The sequence below is a fragment of the Salvelinus fontinalis genome, chromosome 35, assembly GCF_029448725.1.
Source record: "Salvelinus fontinalis isolate EN_2023a chromosome 35, ASM2944872v1, whole genome shotgun sequence".
Taxonomy (NCBI): Eukaryota; Metazoa; Chordata; class Actinopteri; order Salmoniformes; family Salmonidae; genus Salvelinus; species Salvelinus fontinalis.
This window is the reverse complement of record NC_074699.1, coordinates 7,136,672-7,149,218: the sequence shown is the minus strand read 5'-3', so window position 1 is coordinate 7,149,218 and position 12,547 is coordinate 7,136,672. Positions and strand designations below refer to the sequence as shown.

General features: G+C 38.6%; 1 protein-coding gene across 1 annotated transcript in view; it reads left to right on the top strand.

Moving 5' to 3' along the window:
• Nucleotides 1-12,547, top strand: part of LOC129834113 (C-Jun-amino-terminal kinase-interacting protein 1-like) — an 88,645-nt gene that overhangs the window by 50,135 nt on the left and 25,963 nt on the right. Inside the window, exons 6-7 of the mRNA XM_055898864.1 lie at nucleotides 8,110-8,185; nucleotides 12,066-12,238. Coding sequence (XP_055754839.1) covers nucleotides 8,110-8,185; nucleotides 12,066-12,238 — 249 coding nt within the window. The remainder of the gene's footprint in view (nucleotides 1-8,109; nucleotides 8,186-12,065; nucleotides 12,239-12,547) is intronic.

Sequence of the window (12,547 nt, the reverse complement as noted above, 5' to 3'; positions counted from 1 at the left end):
CAGGTAACCTATTATGCGACAATAGCGGTGGAAACTCCTTGATGCAAAAATATTGACATAATTAGCCATCATATTGAAGTAAACTTGGAGTCACACAATGATAGACTATGCTACGTACTACCAGTACAACGTGGAAAAGCATAAAAAGGCAAATAAAATAAAATAATGAATATCATGATGGTTAAGTGATGACCTTCATGCACAATGCTGGTGACATGATGATCAATGCTTGGCTGCCAATTATCAACTACAAATTATATTGCTCTCGTCATATAACCCACCCTGTCCACTTTATCAGCAAACTGTTATTTAGACCAAGCGCTAAGACCAGATTGGGCAAGTTAACTATTTATCGCAACAGTTTCTGTCACAAAGCCATTGGTAGAGTTGAAAAATGCCACGTAAACACATAAAACTTATGCTTTTTATTCAGTACATGGAAAATAACTTCTTATGGGCAGGTGGGACGGTAGCGTCACAGCCGGTGAAAATGCAGAGTCTGAAATTCAAACTACAGTTTTATAATTTTTATACTTTCATAAAATCACAAGTGTATTACATCAAAATAAAGCTTAACATAACAGCCGCTGTGTCAGATTTCAAAAAGGCTTTACGGCGAAAGCAAACCATGCGATTATCTGAGGACAGCGCCCCGCATACAAACACATGAAAATATATTTCAACCAGGCAGGTGCGACATGAAAGTCAGAAATAGCGACATAAAAAATGCCTTACCTTTGATGATCTTCTTCTGTTGGCACTCCAAAAGGCCCAGTTACATCACAAATGGTCCTTTTGTTCGATAATGTCCTTCTTTATATCCACAAAAACTCAGTTTAGCTGGCGCGCTTCAGTCAATAATCCACCCAGTTTCCCATCAAAATGCATACAAAATGAATCCCAAACTTTACTAATAAACTTTTCCAAACAAGTCAAACAATGTTTATAATCAAAGCTTAGGTACTCTAATACATAAATAAACAAATTGTGTTTTTTGTCAGAAATACCTTCTCGAACATGTGAACTTTCATGTGCCTCAATAACAAACTGTTATGCCATCTGCAAATACGAATAAAGTTGTGAAATTACAAGCCTAGTTGGTTTAGCCAAAGAAAAAGTCAGTAACCTTCCCGATAGCATGATTGGCAGAGATAATGAGTGGGCTGGACATGCCGAGAGATACGTTTCAGATTGATCTGCAGTGTAGCCTCTTGTGTCTATAAAACGAGCTGCTCGTTATATGTAGAAAGTCCTTTTTAATGCAGTTTTGCAAAAGATATAACGTTAGCCATGGAGAATTGCAAATATGTTGCTACTGCTCTCAATAACATTGCTGCCTTGAATTTATCAGGCGCTATCGACAAAGGTCAGTGTGAAAAAGTTGTGATGCACTACTTTCTGGAGGACAATCGTGCCATGTTGGCTCTCTCTGACTCTGAAAATGAATCAGACGATGAGGAAATCCCTGATTTAGGTAAAAACATTTTCATTGAAGAACACATTGTAGAGTCTTCCGATGACAGTGATGTGGAAGAAACGGCAGTCAACAGTGTTGTCACGGAAGAAGTTGACCGAGTTTTGAAATCATTGGAACACAACAGACCAAACAAGCTGTGCAAACTAAACGAAAACGACACAGGGCGTTTTTTTTAATAAAAGGGGTTATAGTCTGCCATGAAGCTTTCATCCATGTATACGGGTAAGAATCTAGCTACAGTTTCAGATATTATACATTTCTAATTTAGTCAGAAAGTTGTTTTCATTGCAAGTTAAAGCTTGCTGTTAGCTAGCCAGCTGGAGTTTGATGGCTGGCTTGCTAGCTAACATTGAACCTATTTGGTTAACTTTAGCTAGCTAATGACAATCAGTTTGTATTGCTAGTATTGTTACTCTATGGATCGGGATTATAGTTAATTTTTTAGCTAGCTAACGTTAACGTGACATGTCTAAACAAAAGACCCCAAGTTAAAGCTCGCTGTTAGCTGAGGTTAGATGGCTGGCTTGCTAGCTAACATGAGCTTACATGTATGAAGTGTGTGTAATGTTAGTGATATTTTCTCAGAATGCCATTTCGCATTGCTAGTTATAGCCTAATGTTAGCTAGCTAGCATTGAACCTATTTGGTTAACTTTAGCTAGCTTTGACAATCGGTTTGTATGGCTAGTTAAAGCTTGCTGTTTTCTAGCCAGTTGACGTTAGATGGCTGGCTAGCTAGCTAACATTACGTGTTAGCTGTGTGTAGTGATGTTATTTCAGAATGGCATTTCACATCTATTGTATAATAATGCTAAAATATTTTTATCTGGAATTTGTCTTTCAGCATTAGGAGAACACGCCTGACTCTCCTCCACCAGTCATACAAGGAGAATGGCAGTACACACATCAAGCAGTACCAGCACTTCAGGTGGTTTACAGATTTGATGCTTTGGAGCCTGGCGATGTTGCCAAGGAGAGTTCAGACTGTCGGGACCAGGTTTCAGCTGCTGCGTAATGCTGACATCCTTCCTCCCATAGATGGTCTGCATGTACAAGCACCACCTGGACTGGACACTGCTAGACAAATGAATATTTTTGAGAAGATCAGGGAGTTTTGCGACAAAGAGGCTATGGACATCACATGCCCTGCACCAATGTCAAGGTCAGGACAGAAACAGGCTCTCTCCTAACACACACGCAATATGTTGCTGCTACTATTTTTTTTTTATCCTGCTACTCAGCCACTTTACCCCTGATTGTATGCATATACAGTTGAAGTCGGAAGTTTACATATACCTTAGCCAAATACATTTAAACTCAGTTTATCACAATTCCTGACATTTAATCCTTGTAAAAATTCCCTGTTTTAGGCCAGTTAGGATCGCCACTTTATTTTAAGAATGTGAAATGTCAGAATAATAGTAGAGAGAATGATTTATTTCAGCTTTTATTTATTTCATCACATTCCCAGTGGGTTAGAAGCTTACATACACTCAATTAGTATTTTGTAGCATTGCCTTTAAATTGTTTAACCTGTCTGGCTCTGGCGTTCCGCTAGCGGAACTCCTCCCACATTCCACTGAAAAGACAGAGCGCGAAATTCAAAAGAGATTTTTTAGAAATATTTAACTTTCACACATTAACAAGTCCAATACAGCAAATGAAAGATACACATCTTGTGAATCCAGTCAACATGTCCGATTTTTAAAATGTTTTACAGCGAAAACACCACATATATTTATGTTAGCTCACCACCAAATACAAAAAAGTACAGACATTTTTCACAGCACAGGTAGCATGCACAAAGCCAACCTAACTAACCAAGAACCAACCAAAATAACCAAGAAACAACTTCATCAGATGACAGTCTTATAACATGTTATACAATAAATCTATGTTTTGTTCGAAAAATTTGCATATTTGAGGTATAAATCAGTTTTACATTGCAGCTACCATCACAGCTACCGTCAGAAATAGCACCGAAGCATCCAGAGTAATTAAAGACACCAACGTCAAATACCTAAATACTCATCATAAAACATTTCTGAAAAATCGATTGTGTACAGCAAATGAAAGACAAACATCTTGTGAATCCAGCCAATATTTCCAATTTTTTAAGTGTTTCACAGCGAAAACACAATATAGCATTATATTAGCTTTCTACAATAGCCTACCACACTACCGCATTCATTCATCAAGGCACGTTAGCGATAGCGAATAAACCAGCAAAAGATATTAATTTTCATTTACCTTCATAAACCTTCATCAGATGACAGTCCTATAACATCAGGTTATACATACACGTATGTTTTGTTCGAAAATGTGCATATTTAGAGCTGAAATCAGTGGTTATACATTGTGCTAACGTAGCATCTTTTTCCCAGAATGTGCGGATATTTTTATGACACAACTATTCTGACCAAATAACTATTCATATACGTTACTAGAAAATACATGTTGTATAGGAAATGATAGATACACTAGTTCTTAATGCAATCGCAGTGTTAGAATTCTAAAAATAACTTCATTACGACATCCAGCTTAGTTATAGCGAGAGAGTGCCCAAAATCTGGGCGCAAACTACTATTTCACATGTTCGACAGATATATGAAATGGCATCATAAAATGGGTCCTACTTTTGATGATCTTCCATCAGAATGTTGTACAAGGGGTCCTTTTTCCAGAACAATCGTTGTTTGGTTTTAGAATGTCCTCTTCTCCAGTCAATTAGCACGGAAAGCTAGCAAAGTAGCGCAAAGCTCTCCTTCCTGAACAAAAGCACACAACGCAACACGCCTAACGTCCCGAATAAATTTCAATAATCTAATAAAACTATATTGAAAAAACATACTTTACGATGATATTGTCACATTTATCAAATAAAATCAAAGCCGGAGATATTAGTCGTCTATAACGACAGCTTTTCAGAAGGCAATACCAGGTCCCTTCTCGCACGCTCCAGAAAACAGGAAACTGGTGACACGTCGTGCCAAGAGCTTTTATTCGACCCCAGATCAAGTTATACACTCCATTTCTTCTCTCACTGCCTGTCGACATCTAGTGGAAGACTTATGAAGTGCACGTATACTAATAAATATCAAAGACATTTATAGGCAGGCCCTAGAACAGAGCATCGATTTCAGATTTTCCACTTCCTGTCAGGAAGTTTGCTGCAAAATGAGTTCTGTTTTACTCACAGATATAATTCAAACGGTTTTAGAAACTAGAGAGTGTTTTCTATCCAATAGTAATAATGATATGCATATTGTACGAGCAAGAATTGAGTACGAGGCCGTTTAAATTGGGCACGATTTTCCCCCAAAGTGAAAACAGCGCCCTCTGTCCTCAACAGGTTTTAACAAGAAATTTGTGGAGTTGTTGATAAACAAGTTTTAATGACTCCAACCTAAGTGTATGTAAACTTCCGACTTCAACTGTACGTATGTAATAAGTGCGTGTGTAACAGTGTATAAAGTATGCTAATCTATTGAAGGCATTTGGGCAGTGGTGTAAAGTACTTCAGTATTAATTCTTTAAAGTACTACTTAAGTTTTTGGGGGGGGGGGTATCTTTACATTACTTTACTATTAATATTTTTGGCTACTTTTACTTTTACTTCACTACATTCCAAAACAAAATAATCTACTATTACTCCATACATGGTGGTCCCGTGTGGCTCAGTTGGTAGAGCATGGCGCTTGCAACGCCAGGGTTGTGGGTTCAATTCCCACGGGGGGACCAGGGTTCAATTCCCACGGGGGGACCAGGATGAATATGTATGAAATTTCCAATTTGTAAGTCGCTCTGGATAAGAGCGTCTGCTAAATGACGTAAATGTAATACATTTTCCCTGACACCCAAAAGTGTCCAATTCACATATCAAGAGAACATCCCTGGTTTCCTTACTGCATCTGATTTGGCAGACTCACTAAAACAAAAATGCTTTGTTTGTAAATTATGTCTGAGTTTTGGAGTGTGCCCCTGATTATTCGTCAATAAATAAAACTTTTTTTTTTAATTGTGCCGTCTGGTTTTAATCAAGTATGACAATTTAGTACTTTTTCCACCACTGGATGTGGCTGGCGGTTATAGCATTTCTTTCACGTGACCCATCAGTTTAGACAAGTGTGTCTGGGTAAGCATCATCTTGTCACGTTCTGACCTTAGTTCCTTTGTTATGTCTCTTTTAGTTTGGTCAGGGCGTGAGTTGGGGTGAGCATTCTATGTTGTTATTCTATGTTTTGTTCTGTGTGTTATATTTCTATGTGTTTGGCCTAGTATGGTTCTCAATCGGAGGCAGGTGTCGATCGTTGTCTCTGATTGAGAATCATACTTAGGTAGCCTGTTTTCCCACTATGGGTTGTGGGTAGTTTTCTGTGTCTGTTTCACCATACGGAACTGGTTCAGTTGTTTGTTTGTGCTTTTGTTATTTTGTTCAGTGTTCAGTTGATTTATTAAACATCTCATTATGGACACTTACCTCGCTGTACATTGGTCCGATAGTTCCTACTCCTCCTCAGACGAAGAGGACGAGAACCGTTACACATCTAATATCTATAAAATATTTAATAAAATTCCATGTAAACTTTGTTTACCGTGAATTTTTTCTTATTGTAGGCTACTACCACTTTTAGTCTTAATCTTTACTACACTAATCACTATTTAGCACATGACCTCACATGTGAATCCTTAAAGAGATGGGTGGGGCTAAGGCTTAAGAGGGTGTGAACAATGCTGAATGGGTGTAGACAAAGGCCTTTTTCTCAAAGTGAGTTTACAAGTTTATTAACTTTCAAAGCAGAATTACTTCACCATTCTTCCTCAAAAATGTAGTGTATGATATACCATTTTGTAGCTCTGAGTCTCTACTTTTACCCAATGTAAAAAAATTAATAATAATCAAATGTTGCTACATAAGACCGATTTGAGCCGTTCAGTCACAAATGTGCTTACCAAATCGCAAAATAAATTGCATTGACTCATCCGTGTTCAATAATAGTGATTAACATGATTTTTGAATGACTATCTCATCTCTGTACGCAACACATACAATTATCCATAGGGTCCCTCGATCGAGTAGGAATTTTATGCACAGATTAAACCACAAAGTTCACGGAGGATTTTCAATGCCTCGCAAAGAAGGGATCCGATTGTTAGATATGTAAAAAACACACTGAATATTCCTTTTGAGAATGGTGAAATTATTCATTTCACAAAGGATGGCGTATCAATACAGCCAGTCACTACAAAGATACAGGCATCATTCCTAACTCAGTTGTTGGAGAGGATGGAAACTGCTCGGGGATTTCACCATGAGGCCAATGGTGATTATAAAATAGTTAGAGTTTAATGAGTGTGATAGTAGAAAACTGAGGATGGAATAACAATATTGTAGTTACTCCACAATACTAACGTAAATGACAGAGTAAAAAGAAGGAAGTCTGTACATACTAAAAATATTCCAAAAGATGCACTCTGTTTGCAACAAAGCAGTTAAGTAATACTGAAAAAATGTGGCAAAGAAATGAACTTTTTGTTCTGAATACAAAGCGTTATGTTTGGGGCAAATCCAACACAACACATGACCGAGTACCACTCTTCATATTTTCCAGCCCGGTGGTGGCTGCATCACATTATGGGTATGCTTGTCATCAACAAGGACTAGGGACTTTGTTAGGATCAAAAAAATGGAAAACAGCTATAAGCAGAGGAAAACCTGTTTCATGCTTTCCAACACACACTGGGAGACGAATTCACCTTTCAGTAACCTAAAACAATAACCTAAAACACAAAGCCAAATCTACACTGGCGTTGCATACCAAGACGCTATTGAATGTACTAGAGTAGCCCGGTTACAGTTTTGAATTAAATCGGCTTAAAACTCTATGGCAAAACTTGAAAATGACTGTCTAACAATGACCAACAATCAACCTCCCAGAGCTTGAAGATTTTTAAAAAGTTTTATTACTTCTTTAATCAGAACAACATTTTATCAGCTGTGCTAATATAATTGCAAAAGTGTTTTCTAATGTTCAATTAGCAATCTAAAATGATAAACCTGGATTAGCTAACACGATGTGCCATTGGAACCAAGGAGTGATGCTTGCTGATAATGGGCCTCTGTACATATTTCATACAAAATCTGCCGTTTCCAGCAACAATAGTCATTTACATCATTAACAAAGTCTACACTGTATTTCTGATCAATGTTGATGTTATTTGTTTCTTTCAGAAACAAGGACATTTCTAAGTGACCCCAAACTTTTGAACCGTAGTGTATGTATTCGATATATTTCTGCATTTCATTTTCAATACATTTGCATAAACAATTCTACAAATATTTTCCACTTCATTATTATTCGTTAGTATGAGTAGATGGGGGAGAAAAACATCAATTTCATCCAGGCTGTAATAACAAAATGTGGAATATGTCAAGGAGTATGAATACTTTTTGAAGGCACTGTAGTTAAAAAGTACTCGACCCAGAGTAGAATCTTGCGGGATGCCTTTTATTAAATAAGGGATAAATAAACAAAGTGATTGTTGTAAGTACAGTGTGTATTCTGTTAGGTATACTTTGAAAAGAGTACTTCAGAATAAAGAAACATTCCATTTTGCTTTCGACTTCTCCAGGTGCAAAGTCGTTTGGCTTGTTCTCCTGCTTCATTAATGGGAAGGAGAGGGAACAGAGTCACAGAGCCGTCTACAGGTGAGATATACCTTTATTATCATCATCACATCATTAATGTCTTGGTCACCATCATCATTGTCATCAACTGCACTACTGCTAATGACATTTGTCAGGTATTTATACAAGTGACTTATTAAGAACATACGTTCAGTATATAAACTGAGCAAAAAAAGAAACGTCCCTTTTTCAGGACCCTGTATTTCAAAGATAATTCATAGAAATCCAAATAACTTCATAGATCTTCTTTGTAAAAGGTTTAAACATGCGTATTCAATGAACCATAAACAATTAATGAACTTGCACCTGTGGAACGGTCGTTAAGACACTAACAGCTTACAGATGGTAGGCAATTAAGGTCACAGTTATGAAAACTTGTGACACTAAAGAGGCCTTTCTACTGACTCTGAAAAACACCAAAAGAAAGATGCCCCAGAGTTCCCTGCTCATCTGCGTGAACATGCCTTATGCATGCTGCAAGGAGGCATGAGGACTGCAGATGTGGCCAGGGCAATAAATTGTAATGTCCGTACTGTGAGATGCCTAAGACAGCGCTACAGGGAGACAGGACGGACAGCTGATCGTCCTCGCAGTGGCAGACCACGTGTAACAACACCTGCACAGGATCGGTACATCCAAGCATCACACCTGTGGGACAGGTACAGGATGGCAACAACAACTGCCCGAGTTACACCAGGAACGCACAATCCCTCCATCAGTGCTTAGACTGTCCGCAATAGGGTGAGAGAGGCTGGACTGAGGGCTTGTAGGCCTGTTGTAAAGCAGGTCCTCACCAGACATCACCGGCAACAGCGTCGCCTATGGGCACAAACCCACCGTCGCTGGACCAGACAGGACTGGCAAAAGTGCTCTTCACAGATGAGTCGCGGTTTTGTCTCACCAGGGGTGATGGTCGGATTCGCCTTTATTGTCGAAGGAATGAGCGTTACACCTAGGCCTGTACTCTGGAGTGGGATCGATTTGGAGATGGAGGGTCCGTCAGGGTCTGGGGCGGTGTGTCACAGCATCATCGGACTGAGCTTGTTGTCATTGTAGGCAATCTCAGCGCTGTGTGTTACAGGGAAGACATCCTCCTCCCTCATGTAGTACCCTTCCTGCAGGCTCATCCTGACATGACCCTCCAGCATGACAATGCCACCAGCAATACTCCTCATTCTGTGCTAGATTTCCTGCAAGACATGAATATCAGTGTTCTGCCATGGCCAGCGAAGAGCCCGGATCTCAATCCCGTTGAGCACGTCTGGGACCTGTTGGATTGGAGGGTGAGGTCTAGGGCCAGATATTGATTGTTACTTTTGATTTTGACCCCCCCTTTGTTCAGGAAAACATTATTAAATTTCTGTTAGTCACATGTCTGTGGAACTTGTTCAGTTTATGTCTCAGTTGTTGAATCTTGTTAAGTTCATGCAAATATTTACACATGTTAAGTTTGCTGAAAATTAACAGTTGACAGTGAGAGGACGTTTGCTGAGTTTAGCTTAAGTGGGAATTAGAACCCACAACTACATCCCAGCACTGATTAAACAAAGACCTCTAACCCGTCATACTTACACAGAGCACTTTGGTAATCCTAACCACTAAAGTAATTGACCTTTTGCACTTCAGCCTTGCTTTGTAGCTTTTAGTAAGGTGTCTTGTAAAGTTTTCCTCCATGACAAATAGATTTGACAGGCCAAATGGGTCTCTTGGAATCAGTAGAGCAGAAAAACCTATGTATAGTTGCGTCATTCCACAAATATGGTAGATTTTGCGTCCCTTTGATATTTTCAGTAGAAATTGAGCACAAATATTGCATTTTAAAAGACTGTTACAGTATATTAAATTAAGTTTCATTTAATGTTGACCACATGGACAAGCCAATAAATACATTTTTTATGAAGTGCCAAAAATCTGCATTTTGTAATGTCACTTGCCATGTGACTTCTGGGAAGATTTTAACCCACTTAACCTCAACATTTCTCCACTTTTTCACCATCATTGTAAAGCTATAGTTATGTTTTTGCATTGACAAAGTAATTTCCAAGGATTATTGATTTCATGCGATTAGTGATTAATTTATGTCTGTCCCTCATATTAAGGTCAACCCCTGTTATGTGAACTGAACTCTCATTTTAATATGGTGAAACGATTCTTTTTTAAAGGGATGCTGTGAGATTTGGGGATTTAGCTCTTTATTCTACTTACCTAGTCAGATGAACTCATCAATTCCATTGTTATGTCTCGGCATGCAGTTTGAAGGTAATTGACATTAGCTTATTGTTAGCATAGCACCATTTTCTGGTATTCTCCAGGTACAGTCATTGTGAATAAGAATTTGTTCTTAACTGACTTGCCTAGTTAAATAAAGGTTAAATGCTTCCGTGCTTCTACACCTGCATTGCTTTCTGTTTGGGGTTTTAGGCTGGGTTTCTGTACAGCACTTCGAGATATTAGCTGATGTACGAAGGGCTATATAAAATACTTGATTGATTAAATACAAAATATATAAACAGTAGCTAGCGCCTCTCAAAAGCAGGGAAATATACTTTCTAACGATTCCAAAGCTGGTTGGTTGGTCATTTATAGTCCTACATAGTCATTTTTATTTTATAAATTCCCACAGCACACTCACAAATTATATTGGACATGTGATGGAACTACCAGCTATCTAGCTCAGAACTGAAGCATTGACTGTTGACTTGATAGGTTGCACATAGCCTTTTCTTGCGCCTACGGCAGATTTAAAAAAAAAATGTATTTTACATCAAATAGTTCCAAAAATAACTGCATTTAAAACAACTACAATTGAAATTGTATAGTTTTATGTATACTTGTAAAAATACATAGAAAGTGCTAACCACCCAGCTTTGGAGTAGCTAGGAGATATTTTTTCCATGCTTTTGAGAGGAGCTGGCATGTGACTTCTGGGAAGGAGCTTGCTGGAAGTACCTTGAGACTTCCAGCAATTGTGCTAAGCTAACTATGATCTAATGTCAATTATCTTTAAACCAAGCATTGGGCCAGTATCCAAAAGGTTGCTGCTTTGAATCCCCAAGCCGGCAAGGTGGAAAAATCTAGAGTCATAAAATCAATTAAATAAGTGTATGTTATTTTGCAGGTCACAGATCGGCTCTCAGAAAAATTCAACCCTCCAGACCTCTTGAAAGCAAAAAATACAATACCATTTTCAATCAATAGTGAGTGTTTGACTGATTTGGACGCAGATTTTGCCAAACCAACGGGCTGCTCAATACGCGTCGTTTGGTGTATTGAATCTCAAATATAAAATATATTCCTGTGTTCAACAGAGAGGGCCAACACTACAGTGAAATTCATGGAAGTACTACCACAGAAATGTTTCAATTTGGTGATCCTTTTACCATTACTCGTAACTTCGTCATACATTTGAACAGTATAAGACAAGTAATCATTCATGTACTGTCATGCACCCTCTGTTTACAAAACAAGAGATTAAAACACGCTAATATTTTGGTTTCTGATGGGGTATGACAGTTGCACTAAGCTTATGACGCAAGTTATATTCTTCAAGAATCAATGAATTAATTCAAAAGTTTAAAAAATGATGTAGCAACTGCAGATTGCCCCTTTAAGGAAGACAAATATTAAACAGTTTGATCATGATGATTGAACCAAGTGATTCATGACACATGACACAGTAGGAGTATTTCTTAGCTATGGTGTTTGACCACCATAAGCAGTTCAGTTGTATATCTGTGAATCTTATAAGCTGAGTGCACAGTATCTGTTACCAGGCAAAGTACACAGGTGTGGACTTGAACGTTACACAGTTAAAAAAGTGTCTCTCTAAGCATGAACAGGTTCTAAAATCTGACGTGTTGTTCTGTCTGGCTGTTTGTCCCTGTTTCTGTGACGACTACAGGTTTGTCCCTCGCCATGATGACGAGCTGGAGTTGGAGGTGGATGACCCTCTACTGGTGGAGGTACAAGCAGAGGATTACTGGTACGAAGGCTACAACATGCGTACAGGCACCCGCGGCATCTTCCCTGCTTACTACGCCATAGAGGTCGCCAAGGAGCCAGAGAGCTTCAAAGGTGCAGTGCTTTGATCCCTGCTTATTTAGACCGTGCTAAAATGCTACATGAGTATTTACAGCACTTTAAAGGGGCAACCTGTAGTTCAAACAATAACAAAGCCAACACCCCGCCATTGATTTGGTAAACAGCTGAGGAATGGGACTGGAGAAATGTAACCAGTCATCAGAGCTATGGATGCAAGGACTGACCATTCATGATATCAAAATGATAGCCTCATTCAGTTCTGCACACCAGCTTCAAACAGCTGATAATACATTATGTTTGCAGTTCTCACTAAAGGCATGCTCCAATGAGCGCTTCTTTAGC